The sequence below is a fragment of the Mirounga angustirostris genome, unplaced genomic scaffold (genome assembly GCF_029215605.1).
Source record: "Mirounga angustirostris isolate CCGP_5_RB_7025 unplaced genomic scaffold, mMirAng1.0.hap1 SCAF_11, whole genome shotgun sequence".
Taxonomy (NCBI): Eukaryota; Metazoa; Chordata; class Mammalia; order Carnivora; family Phocidae; genus Mirounga; species Mirounga angustirostris.
This window is the reverse complement of record NW_026991719.1, coordinates 38,961,818-38,980,437: the sequence shown is the minus strand read 5'-3', so window position 1 is coordinate 38,980,437 and position 18,620 is coordinate 38,961,818. Positions and strand designations below refer to the sequence as shown.

General features: G+C 38.2%; 1 protein-coding gene across 12 annotated transcripts in view; it reads right to left on the bottom strand.

Annotated features, from left to right (window-relative positions):
- Positions 1-18,620, bottom strand: part of KDM6A (lysine demethylase 6A) — a 208,808-nt gene that overhangs the window by 130,139 nt on the left and 60,049 nt on the right. For all 12 annotated transcript variants that reach the window (XM_064573951.1, XM_064573955.1, XM_064573959.1 and 9 more), the window contains exon 3: positions 14,601-14,709. In XM_064573951.1, the coding sequence (XP_064430021.1) occupies positions 14,601-14,709 (109 nt within the window). The remainder of the gene's footprint in view (positions 1-14,600; positions 14,710-18,620) is intronic.

The following is an 18,620-nucleotide window of genomic DNA, read 5'->3' as shown; positions in this document are numbered from 1 at the left end:
TGGTTTTTTCTACTCCCCTGCCTGATCACATTCTCTCCTTTTTTTCTTTTTCTTTTTTTAAATCCTCTTCTTTCTTTTTTCAAACAACTTCTTATCAATTCCTTTTATAAAATTTTTTATAATTTCCATCTTTACTGTCATATTCCATCCCTTCATCATATCAACCCTTATTTTTGTACATATATAAGTTTTTCTTTCTTTAAAATTTTGGGAGGCACTTTCTTCTAAAAGACCAAAATACACCCCAAATCTAGTGTGTGGCACTGATCTATATACCAGCCTGATCATATTTGATCACATTCTGGTTTTTGTTGTTGTTGTTGTTTTGTTTTGTTTGTTTTTGTTTGTTTTTATCTTTATCTTTTTCTTTTTTTTCTTTTTCTTTTTTCTCTCTTTCCGTTTCTTTTTCCACTGCTTCAGGTCTTTTCTGATTTGTTTAGAGTATATTTTCTGGGGACGTGGTTACTCTGCTAACATTTTGTTCTCTCATTAATCTATCCTCCTCTGCACAAAATGACAAGACGGAAAAAAATCACCTCAACAAAAAGAACAAGAGGTAGTACCGACTGCCAGGGACCTACTCAATACAGACATTAGTACGATGTCAGATCTAGAGTTCAGAATCATCACTTTAAAGATACTAGCTGGGCTTGAAAAAAATATGGAAGTTATTAGAGAAACCCTTTCTGGAGAAGTAAAAGAGCTAAAATCTAACCAAGTAGAAATCAAAAAGGCTATTAATGAGGTGCAATCAAAAATGGGGGCGCTAACTGCTAGGATAAATGAGGCAGAAGAGAGAATCAGTAATATAGAAGACCAAATGATGGAAAATAAAGAAGCTGAGAAAAAGAGAGATAAACAACTACTGGATCACGAGGGTAGAATTCGAGAGATAAGCGATACCATAAGACGAAACAACATTAGAATAATTAGGATCCCAGAAGAAGAAGAAAGACAGAGAGGGGCAGAAGGTATAATGGAGCAAATTATAGCAGAGAACTTCCCTAATTTGGGGAAGGAAATAGGCATCAAAATCCAGGAAGCACAGAGAACCCCTCTCAAAATCAATAAAAATAGGTCAACACCCAGACATCTAATAGTAAAACTTACGAGTCTCAAAGACAAAGAGAAAATCCTGAGAGCAGCTCGGGAGAAGAGATATGTAACCTACAATGGTAGAAACATTAGATTGGCAACAGACCTATCCACAGAGACCTGGCAGGCCAGAAAGGACTGGCAGGATATATTCAGAGCACTAAATGAGAAAATTATGCAGCCAAGAATACTCTATCCAGCTAGGCTGTCACTGAAAATTGAAGGAGAGATAAAAAGCTTCCAGGACAAACAAAAACTAAAGGAATTTGCAAACACAAAACCAGCCCTACAGGAAATCTTGAAAGGGGTCCTCTAAGCAAAGAGAGACCCTAAAAGCAACAGAGACCAGAAGGGAACACAGACAATATACGGTAACAGTCACCTTACAGGCAATACAGTGGCACTAAATTCCTATCTTTAAATAGTTACCCTGAATGTAAATGGGCTCAATGCCCCAATCAAAAGGCACAGGCTATCAGACTGGATTAAAAAACAAGACCCATCGATATGCTGTCTGCAAGAGACTCATTTTAGAACCAAAGACACCCCCAGATTGAAAGTGAGGGGGTGGAAAACCATTTACCATGCTAATGGACACCAAAAGAAAGCTGGGGTGGCAATCCTTATATCAGACAAATTAGATTTTAAACCAAAGACTGTAATAAGAGATGAGGAAGGACATTATATCCTACTAAAAGGGTCTATCCGACAAGAAGATCTAACAATTGTAAATATCTATGCCCCTAACATGGGAGCAGCCAATTATATAAGGTAATTAATAACAAAAGCAAAGAAACACATTGACAACAATACAATAATAGTGGGGGACTTTAACACCCCCCTCACTGAAATGGACAGATCGTCTAAGCAAAAGATCAACAAGGAAATAAAGACTTTAAATGACACACTGGACCAAATGGACTTCACAGACATATTCAGAACATTCCACCCCAAAGCAACGGAATACACATTCTTCTCTAGTCCCCATGGAACATTCTCCAGAATAGATCACATCCTAGGTCATAAATCAGGTCTCAACTGGTACCAAAAGATTGGGATCATTCCCTGCCTATTTTCAGACCACAATGCTTTGAAACTAGAACTCAATCACAAGAGGAAAGTCAGAAAGAACTCAAATACATGGAGGCTAAAGAGCATCCTACTGAAGAATGAATGGGTCAACCAGGAAATTAAAGAAGAATTTAAAAAATACATGGAAACCAATGAAAATGAAAACACAACTATTCAAAATCTTTGGGATGCAGCAAAGGCAGTCCTGAGAGGAAAGTATATAGCAATACAAGCCTTTCTCAAGAAACAAGAAAGGTCTCAAGTACACAACCTAACCCTCCACCTAAAGGAGCTGGAGAAAGAACAGCAAATAAAGCCTAAACCCAGCAGGAGAAGAGAAATCATAAAGATCAGAGCAGAAATCAATGAAATAGAAACTAAAAGAACAGTAGAACAGATCAACGAAACTAGGAGCTGGTTCTTTGAAAGAATTAAGAAGATTGATAAACCCCTGGCCAGACTTATCAAAAAGAAAAGAGAAATGACCCAAATCAACAAAATCATGAATGAAAGAGGAGAGATCACAACCAACACCAAAGAAATACAAACAATTATAAGAACATATTATGAGCAACTCTATGCCAGCAAATTAGATAACCTGGAAGAAATGGATGCATTCCTAGAGATGTATCAACTACCAAAACTGAACCAGGAAGAAATAGAAAACCTGAACAGACCTATAACCACTAAGGAAATTGAAGCAGTCATCAAAAATCTCCCAAAAAACAAAAGCCCAGGGCCAGATAGCTTCCCAGGGGAATTCTACCAAACATTTCAAGAAGAATTAATACCTATTCTTCTGAAATTGTTCCAAAAAATAGAAATGGAAGGAAAACTTCCAAACTCATTTTATGAGGCCAGCATTACCTTGATCCCCAAACCAGACAAAGACCCCATCAAAAAGGAGAGTTACAGACCAATATCCCTGATGAACATGGATGCAAAAATTCTCACCAAAATATTAGCCAGTAGGATCCAACAGTACATTAAAAGGATTATTCACCACGACCAAGTGGGATTTATCCCTGGGCTGCAAGGTTGGTTCAACATCCGCAAATCAATCAATGTGATACAATACATTAACAAAAGAAAGAACAAGAATCATATGATCCTCTCAATAGATGCAGAAAAAGCTTTTGACAAAGTACAGCATCCTTTCTTGATCAAAACTCTTCAGAGTATAGGCATAGAGGGTACATACCTCAATATTATAAAAGCCATCTATGAAAAACCTACAGCGAATATCATTCTCAATGGGGAAAAACTGAGAGCTTTCCCCCTAAGGTCAGGAACGCGGCAGGGATGTCCACTATCACCACTGCTATTCAACATAGTATTGGAAGTCCTAGCCACAGCAATCAGACAACAAAAAGAAATCAAAGGCATCCAAATCGGCAAAGAAGTCAAACTCTCACTCTTTGCAGATGATATGATACTTTATGTGGAAAACCCCAAAGACTCCACCCCAAAACTGCTAGAACTCATACAGGAATTCAGTCAAGTGGCAGGATATAAAATCAATGCACAGAAGTCAGTGGCATTCCTATACACCAACAACAAGACAGAAGAAAGAGAAATTAAGGAGTCGATCCCATTTACAATTGCACCCAAAACCATAAGATACCTAGGAATAAATCTAACCAAAGAGACAAAGGATCTGTACTCAGAAAACTATAAAATACTCATGAAAGAAATGGAGGAAGACACAAAGAGATGGAAAAACGTTCCATGCTCATGGATTGGAAGAACAAATATTGTGAAGATGTCAATGCTACCTAGAGCAATCTACACATTCAATGCAATCCCCATCAAAATACCATCCACTTTTTTCAAAGAAATGGAACAAATAATCCTAAAATTTGTATGGAACCAGAAAAGACCCCGCATAGCCAGAGGAATGTTGAAAAAGAAAAGCAAAGCCGGCGGCATCACTTCCAGCTCTATTACAAAGCTGTCATCATCAAGACAGCATGGTACTGGCACAAAAACAGACACATAGATCAATGGAACAGAATAGAGAGCCCAGAAATGGACCCTCAACTCCATGGTCAACTCATCTTTGACAAAGCAGGAAAGAATGTCCAATGGAAAAAAGACAGTCTCTTCAACAAATGGTGTTGGGAAAATTGGATAGCCACATGTAGAAGAATGAAACTGGACCATTTCCTTACACCACACACAAAAATAGACTCCAAATGGCTGGAAGACCTCAATGTGAGACAGGAGTCCATCCAAATCCTAAAAGAGAACACAGGCAGCAACCTGTTTGAGCTCAGCCGAAGCAACTTCTTCCTAGAAACATCGCCAAAGGCAAGGGAAGCAAGGGCAAAAATGAACTATTGGGACTTCATCAAGATAAAAAGCTTTTGCAAAGCAAAGGAAACAGTCAACAAAACCAAAAGACAACTGACAGAATGGGAGAAGATATTTGCAAATGACATATCAGATAAAGGGCTAGTATCCAAAATCTATAAAGAACTCATCAAACTCAACACCCAAAGAACAAAGAATCCAATCAAGAAATGGGCAGAAGACATGAACAGACATTTTTCCAAAGACATCCAAATGGCCAACAGACACATGAAAAAGTGCTCAATATCGCTCGGCATCAGGGAAATCCAAATCAAAACCTCAATGAGATACCACCTCACACCAGTCAGAATGGCTAAAGTTAACAAGTCAGGAAATGACAGATGTTGGCGGGGATGCGGAGAAAGGGGAACCCTCCTACACTGTTGGTGGGAATGCAAGCTGGTGCAGCCACTCTGGAAAACAGTATGGGGGTTCCTCAAAAAGTTGAAAATAGAGCTCCCATATGATCCAGCAATTGCACTACTGGGTATTTACCCCAAAGATACAAAAGTAGGGATCCGAAGGGGTACGTGCACCCCGATGTTTATAGCAGCAATGTCCACAATAGCCAAACTGTGGAAAGAGCCAAGATGTCCATCGACAGATGAATGGATAAAGAAGAGGTGGTGTATATATATACAATGGAATATTATGCAGCCATCAAAAGGAATGAGATCTTGCCATTTGCAACGACGTGGATGGAACTGGAGGGTATTATGTTGAGTGAAATAAGTCAAACAGAGAAAGACATGTATCATATGATCTCACTGATATGAGGAATTCTTAATTGTAGGAAACAAACTGAGGGTTGCTGGAGTGGGGGGTGGGGTGGGAGGGATGGGGAGACTGGGTGATAGACACTGGGGAGGTTATGTGCTCTGGTAAGCGCTGTGAATTGTGCAAGACTGTTGAATCTCAGATCTGTACCTCTGAAACAAATAATGCAATATATGTTAAGAAAAAAAAAAAGAAGAAGAAGAAGAAGGTAGCGGGAGGGGAAGAATGAAGCGGGGGAAATCGGAGGGGTAGACGAACCATGAGAGACGATGGACTCTGAAAAACAAACAGGGTTCTAGAGGGGAGGGGGGTGGGAGGATGGTTTAGCCTGGTGGTGGGTATTGAGGAGGGCACATTCTGCATGGAGCACTGGGTGTTATGCACAAACAATGAATCATGGAACACTTCATCTAAAATTAATGATGTAATGTATGGGGATTAACATAAGAATAAAAAAAAAAAAATGTTTAAAAACAAGTGCCTCTCGATGATAAAATACCAATGGGTCATTAATGCACTCACATAATACTTCTTAAGTATTAAGTGGCTAGCACCAAGCTAGATACAGTGAAATAGAGATGTGAACAAACGTATGGCTCCTGCTCTCAAGCTGTTCACCTTTTATGGTTATTTATCTTCTAATATTTTTCTTTAAACAGTGAACATATTATTTGTATACATGTTAAAATAAGTGTGCTTATGTTAAAATTAGGAAATGGTCAACATTATCAAATGAGAGCCCCCAGGAAGGCAACAGGATATAGTAGGAAAAGTAGCAGCTTTAGGTAACCCTGCGTTCTCACCACTTCCTAAAAGACTGTGACATTAAGCCTTTTTTTTTTTTTCATCATGGTAAGTGTACTCTTTAATCCCTGTCACCTATTTCACCTATCCCCCACCCACCTGCCTTCTGGTACCTATCAGTTTGTTCTCTATAATTAAGAGTCTGTTTCTTGGTTAGCCTCTTTTTCTGTTCCCTTTACTCGTTTGTTTTGTTTCTTAAATTCCACATATGAGTGGAATCATATGGTATTTGTCTTTGACTTATTTTGCTTAGCATTATACACCTTAGTTCTACCCATGTTGTTGCAAATGGCAGGATTTCATTCTTTTTCATGGCTGAATAATATTCCATTGTCTATAGATACCATATCTTCTTTATCCAAATTCATCTACTGATGGACACTTGGGCTGCTTCCATAGTTTGGCTATTGTACATAAGGTTGCAATAAACATGGGGATGCATGTATATCCCTCTGAATTAGTGTTTTTGTATTTTGGGAGTAAATACCCAGTAGTGCAATTGCTGGATCATAGGATAGTTCTATTTTTAACTTTTTAAGGAAGCTCCATACTGTTTTCTAGAGTTGCTGCACCAGGTTGCATTCCCACCAACAATGCACGAGGGTTCCTTTTTCTCCACCATCCTCGCCAACACATTATTTATTCTGTTGTTGATTTCGGCTATTCTGACAGGTGTGAGGTGGTATCTCATTGGGGTTCTGATTTGCATTTCCCTGATGATACGTAGACATCAAGCCATTTAATTCAAGTTAATTCCTCATAGGTCACAAGCAGCCTAAAGAGATTTTCAGTAAGAGAGTAAGGTGTAACTGAAGAATAAAAAAAGAAGTTCAAAGCCTTACTATAATTTGTTTGGAATTAAATAGAGATTTATTTCCAGAGAATACAGTGAGGGAGTAAAGAGAGTTAAGACAGATTTAGTAGATAACAGAGACTTCAGCATGCTTGCAAGTATTGAGTTAAGATTGTCAAAACAAGAGAAAGAGGGTGTGCCTGATGACAAGTCCACATATGCAGCACAGGATGAAAAGAAACAACAATGTAGTTTAAAGGTGATGGCTTTGCCAAAAAAAGAGAGCCTTCTGCAGGGTTAGATACAATGGAAATGCAAGGAAGAGAAAGATTTAAAATTCATTCTGTATTACTAGTATTAGACTATGTACTAACTGCAGGCAAAACTCAGCATTTCTGTTTTCACCCCTAGCCCAATGTGTAACACTACAGGTTAGTGGCTAGTGGATGAGTCTATGGGTATGGAAGGAAAAGGAAAGAAGGAAAAGTATGTCCTTCTTTGACATTCTTCAGTCAGTTGCACTGACTGCCTTCTTTAGGCCAGAACAGGCTGTGGTTGCCTAAAGTTATTAGGTCAATAGATTTCTTTGATTTATTTTGCTTTGTTATCTGGGGCTGGACTGAAAGTTTATATTTATACCCTGGGATAAATGATATCTCAAAGAGCTTATATTAACTTTCATTTTATATAAATGACTAATGTACTCAGCTCACTAGCACCTTTCTGCCTTCTCAAATCGTGACTGCCTGAAACACATCTTTTCCTTTATATGTAGCATTAATACATATTAAATACATGCTAACACTTGGGAAACCCTGTGAACAGCATCCACAACAGACCTTTGTTCCCATCTCCCCTTCTCTCCACACCTTTGCAAAGATTTAATATTACATATTCAAGCAGACAGAAAGTTGGAAAAGCAAAGAAACAAATCCTTTTACTGCTACATCAGCACCTTCACTGAGGCCTTCAAGTCAAATTAATGGACACACTGAAATCTCAGCTTTACTACTTGTCATTATTCAATTAATATACCTGGAGTGCCTGGGTGGCTCAGTCGGTTAAGCATCTGACTCTTCGGTTTCAGCTCAGGTCATGATATCGGGGTGGTGGGATCGAACCCCACGTCAGGCTCCTTGCTCAGTACAGAGTCTGCTGGAGATTATCTCCCTCTCCCTCTGCTCCTCCCCCTGCTCACACTAACGCTCTCTCTCTCTCTCAAATAAATAAGTAAAATCTTAAAAAAAAAAAATAATATACTCAAGGTCTTTAGTATCTCACATCTGGCTTACTATAAGAGACACAAAGTATATGTCTTCTTTGTGCTCCTTTAATGTGTTTTGCTACAGCTCTCTGGTTCTTGAAGCTACTATAACTTGTGCTTATTGCCCAGACATAGGCTTCTGACAACCTGGGTTACGGTCACTATTTTTGCTTTCTTGGATACTTCTCAATTGCATTTTCTAATTCTAGACCATCAGTGAACTGAACAAAACTGGTGATTCCCAAATTGCAATGGAAGGAGTGGAGGTACTGGTGACTTTTTTTTTTAACATATATACCACAGTCCGAAAACCACTGAATACATTTAAATGAAGTTATACAAAGAAATAGGGTGCAGGGGCGCCTGGGTGGCTCAGTCATTAAGCATCTGCCTTCGGCTGAGGTCATGATCCCGGGGTCCTGGGATCGAGCCCCGCACCGGGCTCCCTGCTCGGCAGGAGGCCTGTTTCTCCCTCTCCCACTCCCCCTGCTTGTGTTCTGGCTCTCGCTCTCTGTCAAATAAATAAATAAAATCTTTAAAGAAAAAAAGAAATAGGGTGCAATGACTGAATGCAATGACAACGTATGAACAATCACCTTGACTGTAATGGGTTTTCAGAGAGATACATAATATTCAGTCTATGATATTTTATGCCTGTATAGGTCAGTATTTTGGATTTTTATTTCATTTTATTTTACTATCTCAACACAAATTTGTATTGTATAGCAAAAATATATACAATGCAAACTAATTCCAATGACTCTATCTGAAAGGAGTTTTATACAAAGAGTACATTCTTAGGGGCTCCTGGGTGGCTCAGTTGGTTAATCGGCTGCCTTCAGCTCAGGTCATGATCTCAGTGTCCTGGTATTGAGCCCCACATTGGGCTCCCTGCTCAGTGGAAAGCCTGCTTCTCCCTCTCCCTCTGCTGCTCCCCCTGCTTGTGTGCTCTTTCTCTCCCTCTCTCTGTCAAATAAATAAATAAAATCTTAAAAAAAAAAAAAAAAGAGTACACTCTTAAAAGAATCACAACCTTCAGGGGTTGCCTGGGTGGCTCAGTCGGTTAAGTGCCTGACTTGTGATTTTGATTCAGGTCATGATCTCATGCGTCGTGGGATGGAGCCTGGGGTCACGTAGGGTTCCACACTCAGAAGGGAGTCTGCTTGGGATTCCTTCTGTCCCTCTCCCTCTGCCCCTCTCCCAACTTGTGTGCGCACATGCTCATTCTCTCTCAAATAAATAAATCTTTAAAATAAAAAAAAGAATCACAACCTTCAGTTCTAACAGCTACAACAATAAAGAGGAGAACAATGCAAGCGTCAAAATAATGGTAATTTTTAAAGAAGCCAAACTCAAGATCTATTATTGGAAAATATGCACTGTGTTCTTATACTTTATAGATCCTAGGATAGGGTATTGTAATTCCACCCAAGAATGACAAAGAGAAGACAGAGAGCTCACCAACTCTGACTTAATAAAACTTCTTCACATTAGCAACTCTTGGCATGAAACCTGCCCTAGCCATCTGTAACTGCTGAGTAACTAAAACAACCAAACTTTATTTTGTCCAAAAGTGACAGACAATGCAACAAAATGACAAATTACTTGAAGGAAGGGGGAAAGGGAGAAAACAAATCGATCACTGGCAGGAATTTCAGAGAAAACTTCCAGCTCAACACGAACCATAAAAAAACTATTTTTTAAATTTCCAAGGTTTTCATGCTAATATCAGGAATGAAAAATTACTATATCTCCTTCAACTAACTGTTTTACTTTAGGAATTCTATCTCCCAAGTCTCTTACCTCATAATTTCTCTTTTTATAATTTTGATGGGTACTCTGAGGTAATCTGCTACTTAATTTTCTAAGTAATTAACTTAACTTGGTGATTATCCTTACCTATATCTGCCACACATATTTACAGATACTTACATATAATTTCTATTACACTGCTCCTAAGGTCCATCACATATATCTGCCAAGAATATATATGCTTGTGGGGTGCCTGGGTGGCTCAGTCGTTAAGCGTCTGCCTTCAGCTCAGGTCATGGTCTCAGGGTCCTGGGATGGAGCCCCGCATCGGGCTCCCTGCTGAGCAGGGAGCCTGCTTCTCCCTCTCCCTCTCCCTGCCGCTCCCGCTGCTTGTACTCTCTCCCTAATAAAAAATCTTAAAAAAAAAAAAAAAAAAGAGTACACTCTTAAAAGAATCACAACCTTCAGGGGTTATATATATATATATATATATATGCTTGTCCTTCAGTCCAGGGTTCTCTGTCTCTCTGGTTGTTTTCCAACCCAAAGAAGAGAAATCACTGCCCCATTTCATGGCTTAAGGTAGTCTAACAGCTCCATCAGCTGTTTGGTTCAGCAAAGGTTAATGAGTGAGCTTTGGGGTTAGGAGTGGCAAAGAGGTATGGTAGACACTGTGAAAAACCATTCAAATCTCGCTTCTAGGAAGGAATATTGGGAGTCCTGCCCGCAGACAGCCTCTATCAGTGAGCTGCCTTAGGTGAAGAGCCATCTTGCCCAAGGTCACACTCCCTCCCAGGCTGGCCCATATCCAGTATCAAAAGGATGGAGTACAAAGACCTGGTCATCTTGGCCCAACCTGGGATAGCTCTGAAGGGCCATTCTAGCTCCAAGGCTCCCCATGGGGTTGGCCAAGACTGTCACAGCTTAACTTCTCACCTCTGTCCAATCCTCCCTCTTCTCCAATCCAATCCTTTGTCCCCTACCTTCCACAGATGCTGATCCTAAAGGCACTCCTTACTAAATATCCTGTATGCTGAACTCCCTCCAGAGGAATCCAACCTACAATAGGCCAAGTGCACTGAGGCTTCATTTTCCTACAATCCTCTAACCAGTTACTTTCTTTTTTTTAAGATTTTATTATTTAACAGAGAGAGAGAGAGAGAGAGAGCACAAGCAGGGGGAGTGGCAGGCAGAGGGAGAAGGCGAAGAAGGCTCCCCGTGGAGCAGGGATCCAGATGCAGGGCTCCATCCCAGGACCCTGGGATCATGACCTGAGCTGAAGGCAGATGCTTAACCGACTGAGTCACTGGGGCGCCTCTAACCAATTACTTTTTAAGGATAAATTCCTAGAAGCCAAATGACCAAATCAAGTGACAAAAATTTTTTTTAAACTCTTCAAACATAGTACAAACCAGAAAGGCTTAAAAAAAAAAAAAAACTGTTTTAGAAAATCTTTTTTTCCTTCTGCTTCAAATTCATCTGACATGACAGAAATATTTTTTAATGAATAAATCCATAATAGTAATGATAATCAAAGTACACCATATCTGCAGATCAGAAATTTTTAGGAATTCCCTAAGGCAGGAAGCAAGATGGGATCAGAATGATAAATAAGGACAAAAAACACAGCCCATAATGTACACAAAACAGATTCTACCATTGTGTACTACAAAAGGAGAAGCAGTTTTTCACAAGGAACCCCAAGCTCAGAAAATTTCACACAAAGAAGAGGACTCAGTACTATAATTAAAGAACTGTCTTCAGAATACAGGGCCAGTACGTCCCCCACATACATATACCTGAGCAATTTACTCACATGTTCACTGAGTGGTTTATGTTTACTCCCTAAAAAGTTACGGTTTATAATCTGTTCTCCAAAATTAAATGTCTATTTGGCTGGAGCTGGAGGTTCTCACCTTGCACTGGGTTCCAAAGAGAGAAGGAGGAAGCAGCCTGAGATAACAAATGTCTCCATAAACTGGTGGTAGTGGTGATGGAGTGTGGAGGGGCCTACTCAAGATGGGCTCTAGTTTTGGATTCACAGGAAGATGGTGAAGAGTGAACAGAAAGAATTCAATAATTAGTATGTAAAAAGGAATTTTTTTGTAACTTGGAAATGTGGTCAATAAAGACTCAAGGAGGATTTAAAAAAAAATCAAGGAAACAGAAGCCATCAGTTTGAAATACTAAAGTATAATAAAATACATATATAAACCTCTGCATCCATTCTCACCTTCCTTTTCTTCCTATTACAAATAACTGACCTACTGCCTAGCTATCAATGGCCAGTTCATCTACATGACAGTAAATGGGTCTCAGAGCACCTCTTTTCAAGGACTTATATCCTTAAAAGTTATGGTTCTCTGCCCGCATCTTATTAGATTACTCCTGCCAGCTAGTTTGCCGCATGCCCCACCTTACCTCCAAAAGAAAGAAAAAAAGAGAGAGATAAAGAAACAGAGAAAGAAAACCTCTAATAAAACAAATATCCCTAGACTCATAACCTCACAGCCAAACATTTTATAAATGGAAAATATAGTTAAGTTCATAGGTTAATAAAGTTTTAAAGGGGTGGCTAGGTGATAGACATTGGGGAGGGTATGTGCCATGGTGAGCACTCTGAATTGTGTAAGACTGTTGAATCACAGACCTGTACCTCTGAAACAAATAATACATTATATGTTAACAAAAAAAGAAGAAGAAGATAGCAGGAAGGGAAAAATGAAGGGGGGGAAGAAATCAGAGGGGGAGACGAACCATGAGAGACGATGGACTCTGAGAAACAAACTGAGGGTTCTAGAGGGGAGGGGGGTGGGGGATGGGTTAGCCTGGTGATGGGTATTAAAGAGGGCATGTACTGCATGGAGCAATGGGTGTTATACGCAAACAATGAATCATGGAACACTGCATCAAAAACTAATGATGTAATGTATGGTGATTAACATAATAAAAAAAATAAAGTTTTAAAGGCTACTATACACACACACACACACATATAGTGTGTCTGTGTGCGTATACACACACATACGATAGCATGCTCTCCAAGATGCAGCATTAAAAAATTATACTGTACAGAATTTCTATGTATTTTTTTGTAAAATAGTTTCCTTTAAATGAGTGAGTCTTAATTAAAATATCTAATAGAGTGTTAAATAATTATTAATACCTATTATACTGAAGACATTCTGCTAAGTACTAACCAGTTTCACATAACAATCCCCAAACCCCTTTATCTCTTGCTTTTTCAGATTAGAAGACGGAAGCTCAGGGGTACACACACAATATGTGAACGATAATGCTGCTGTAAACAATAGAGATGAGGGGTGCCTGGATGGCTCAGATGGTTAAGCATCTGCCTTTGGCTCACGTCTGCCTTCGGCTCACGACGGGGTCCTGGGATGGAGCCCCACGTCGGGCTTCTGGCTCAGCGGGGAGCCTGCTTCTCCCTCTCCCTCTGCTCATGCTCTCTCCCTGTCTCTGTGTCTAACATGAATAAATAAAATCTTTAAAAAAAAAAAAAATGGAGATGAACTGAGAAATAAGCCTAACTTCAAACCCCCTATATTACACCTGTCTCAAATAAAAATTGAATTTTCACTAGGAAAGTCCTCACTTGACCTAACACAAAGGTGGCATTATAAAACATCAACATTAAACAGCAACAATCCTTCACTCCAGCCCTAAAACCTGCAGTTGTTCTGCCCACAAAACACAGCTGTAGAAAACAAGCATACTATGTTTATCTGGTCCACATTCAGATGTTTACTAACATCAGAAGGTTAAAATGTTCTTGTTTATTATAAGGATACAATTTTTCTTTGCTATGGATTTTGCCTTTGGTATTGGGAGAATGGGTGGTATTTGGGGGTACTTTATCTTCCTAAGTGAGTAATGGTCTGCATCAGCAGCCTGGTACTATAAAAGGGACACATCTTGGGGGACGGCCTTGAGTTATTTAACTCATTGCTTACAGGAAAAAAATTTCAAATGAATAAAAAATTTGTTTTCTCCAATGCTCAAGCTCATTATATGATCATCTCTCCTGTACTGCTTACCTTTACAATAACACGACTACAGATCAGATTTTCATTCAAATATTTTCTAGCTAAACGGAAGTTTTATAGCCAGGATAAAGAAGGGAAATACTGTCTCTGTTACTTCTTCAAAGTATCAATTCATGGCTCACTTTTTTTTTTTCTTTCTTTTGTTGTTTTTAAAGATCTTATTTATTAGAAAGAAAGCAAGCACGAGCAAGGGGGCAAAAGAGAGAGAGAAGCAGACTCCCTGCTGAGCAGGGAGCCCAATGTGGGGCTTGATCCCAGGACCCTGGAATCATGACCTGAGCAGAAGGCAGACGCTTAACTGACTGAGCCACCCAGGCACCCAATGGCTCACTTTCTACTATGGTAGAGCCTTTAAGGGGCAGGGATTTTTCACAAGGTAGAACAAAACGGTAGTGCACATGTAGGTGGTGGTTATCAGTTTAAATGGTCAAATTACTGATGATTACATAGAGTTACATGAATTTTTCACATTTCTACCTACTCCATTTTTCTTCCTCATTGTTTAGGATGTTCACAAGCTTACAATTTCTTAGAAATAAAAATGGTAGTATCCTCAACAAAGTATGAACAATTACAATTATTTTAGATATACATAAATCAAATAGTAATTAATAAGGAAAAAAATTACCTTTTGGATAATCTTCCAATAAGAGGTTGAAGTGACCTAATTGACAAAAGAAATCAGACTCCACTTTTCCTTCAGCTTTTAAGATTAGAGATTCGTAGCAGCGAACAGCCTAGAAATAAAAAATACAAACATTTAAGAAAAAGGTAAAACCCTAAAATATATTTCCTTCCTGAGGTAATGCGTATGTCCTCTATTCAATCACCCCAAAAATCAATATATTTCACTTCTACCTCAGACATAATCAATGCAGTATTGTTTAGTACCTAAGTATTTATTAGAAGAGCCACTAGTTCTGGCATAAGTGCTTTTCCTATCTATAAAATAGAAATACTTGACAAATAAGGAGCACTTTGATAACTTTATTCATAAGCTGCACATCTAAATTATTACAGTGGTCCTTGTTGATATAAACAGCTAATATCCATTTTTCCCACAGACTGAAAGAACTTTATTCAATTACGTGAGAATTCAGAGAATCTCCAGAGTAATAGCTACCATTTATACTGAACAACTTTTTGTCATAACCCCTATCAGTTTAAACTACCATAAACTGCCTTTCAAACGTCTTCATGATCATGATATGCTTTAAACCCACTCTAACTCTAGTCTTCATCTTACCCTCACTCAAATACATACATATGTATATACTCTATTTCTTCCCTGAATAAAAAAGTAACATACTATTTTAAGGATATTATTTTTATTTTTATTTTTATTTGTAATCCCGGAGACTGCAGGAGAAAATGAACAATGGAAAGAATAGACTTTTGGAGTCTTGACTAATTCCAGTTCTCATTAGCTACAGGACATCCTGGGGAACTCATATCCTCTGTCTCTCAGTTTTAGTAACACTCAGAGGGCTGACAAAATTCAGCTCAGAAAACTTCTCCAAGGGTTTACCTAGGTGCTTAGCATTCCACAGGTACTTAATAATTGCTTCTTTACTTTCTCCTTAGATAAGTAAAAAGCTCTCTTTCAAGATTATTTCAAGCCTCCCAATAGTTTTGCCAAAATTTCCCTGCTAACAATTTACCATGTTCTCATGTGTTATAATGTGTCCTGGAGTCACTAAAGAAAAAAATGTGTATGATTTCTCAAATCTCTGGGTACATTCCCAGATTTGGTATCCACAAAGAAAGAAACTAGAATGAATACCTTCTGTTACCAAATAATCCTTTTCACTACCACTTCAAGAGCATTTGATGGGATAAGAAAATGTGATGCAAAGTACCCACTTAAAATGTTTTGATTTTTACTCTCCTGTAAAATATAGGGCCTTTTATGGACAGTTTCAAAATGTATATCCTAACATTTACCTATGCAAAGCACATACATACTCATCAAGTTTGGAGAAGCCATCCTAAACAAGGCAAATTCTGGGATGATCCTACTATCCTTACAGCCTAACATTTTATGAAAGGGCTGTCTTCATTTCTTACTCCACTCTTAGCTACCTACATACATGTGCATATGTACCAAATCACAATCATGAAAAACTAATCATTCTGCTTCCCTATAATTAAGAGTCTGAATAGTACACTGAAGTGTCAGAAATTACTATAATTTGGAGGCATGAAATTTCAAGATCCTCTTTATTTACATCATATATAATCCTATCGGGCAGATGGTTAAGAGCACAAAAATACAATTTGTTTCAATACTTTTTAATATCAGAGAAATTCACAAAATTATTGGGCTACAGCATGACAATTCTTAACTTTACATTAAATGAGTGACTTTAAAGCTAATAATGGCACTGTAAATAAAACACTCATTAAAATAGTTACCTTTTCTTAAACTCTTAGTTATTTAGAAACTTTTCCTACTCCTCCCTGATAATTTCTTACTGCTGATCAGCACTAAATTTATAAGCAAATATGGTTTCACAGTGAAAAGAGATTCAAGATACAAACATGAAGAAATTTAATGATTTAAGCAAAAAGATGGCAACATCCAATACTTCTGTCTTACCACCATACCTTGATTCCACTACCATGAATCATCTACTGCCTTATCTTCCACTTCCCATAAAACAAAGGAACACATCTAAAATGAATACTATACATAACTCTGATCATCGTGAAGCATTAACACCAGGTAAAAACCAGAATGGGCAGATTTTCAATTCGCCTACCCATATACTCAAGCTTCAAATTCATAGTAATTTCCAACAAAGCCAGCATGCACCTATCAACTAACATTGGTGGTCAAAGATGCTGCTGACAGAGCCAAATATCAAATGGGATTGAAGACGAGCAAAAAGTTAGAATAAAGTTTCCAAGTGCCTTGCGTCACCATTTCATAGTGAAACTTCATGAAATCATTTGAAGTGTTTGAGGTAAATGCTGGTATTAGATACAGGCAAATACAATTTTTAAAGAGCATTTAAAGGAAAATAAGTAACTGGAGATAATTTCCAATACTCCAATACTCCTAACTCAATAATCTAGAATGAAACCGTATTTTTATAATAACATTTTTAGTCAAAAGGCTAATTATAAACATAGAAGATAAATAGTTTAGATTTAGAACAAAGTTTAGGTAAACTTCTATAAAGCAAAAATATTTCCCGTTAAAATGGTTACTTTTATATTCTTGCTCTTTCTACTTGAAATGTGCACAAGTAAAATCATCCCCACATGTGTACACACGTGCAGAGAAAAAAAAGGACCAGAATATAAAGCAAATGTTAAAAATATAAAGTCATAGAGAAACTTTTCTTTGTTCTTTTTATTTCTCTATATTTTCTAGATTTTTCATAATTAACCTATAACATTTCTATTCTTATAAAAATCATTAAGGAATTATTATGCTTTCCTCTAGGATTCACCCTACCTTTAATGTGAGGATAGTCAAAAATTTGCATGAGGGCGCCTGGGTGGCTCAGTTGGTTAAGCAACTGCCTTCGGCTCAGGTCATGATCCTGGAGTCCCGGGATCGAGTCCCGCATCGGGCTCCCTGCTCGGCAGGGAGTCTGCTTCTCCCTCTGACCCTCCTCCCTCTCTGTCTCTCATTCTCTCTCTCTCAAAAATAAATAAATAAATAAAATCTTTAAAAAAAAAAAAAGATTGTTTAAAAAAATTTGCATGAAAATCATTTGTGTCTATATCAGCATCATCAATAGAGTACTTTCTTTTTTTTTTTTTTAAAGATTTTCTTTATTTATTTGACAAAGAGAGAGAGAGAGGGAGAGCACAAGTAGGCAGAGAGGCAAGCAGAGGGTGAGGGAGAAGCAGGCTCCCCGCAGAGCAGGGAGCCCGATGTGGGGCTTGATCCCAGGACCCTGGGATCATGACCTGAGGCGAAGGCAGACGCTTAACAACTGAGCCACCCAGGCGCCCCAATAGAGCACTTTCTACAATGATAAAAATGTTCTATAATCTGTGTTGCCCAATAAGCTACCCACTAGACACAAGTGGCTATTGAGCACTTGAAACATGGCTGGTAGAAGTCAACAACTGAATTTTTAAATTATTTCATTTTAATTTTTATTTCTATTTAAATAGACGTGTTAATGGACAGTGTAGAGATAGATACTGTTTAAAGTTTAAAAATAATTGACTATTTGATCCCTATGCTAAATATTAGGAAAGCAAAATTTCTCATGTTCATAAATGAAAAGCCTATAAAAATAATGAAGTCTTGCACTGGCGATGAACAACGCCTTTCACAAAAATCACTGTTACATCCTATGGTTGTTTATACTTAGTGACTTACACATCCATAATCCTTACTCCGTACTGGACAAAACAGTGAGAATGAAAATAAAGTTAATCGTTAAATACTAGAATCAAAGGAGAGTAAACTAAGATCCTCCCAGCCAGGTAGAGAACTTTGATGTCTTCCTCCTATCACAGTACCATTTTCCACAATGTTCAATATAATTTATGGTCGGTATCTGCTTTATTTTTATTATTTGAAAAATCATTTATCTCGGAACAGTGATATTATCATTACCCTCTATTTCTAAACCTTGACAGATGAAGCTTAGAGCTTATGAACACAGACATGTAACATTTA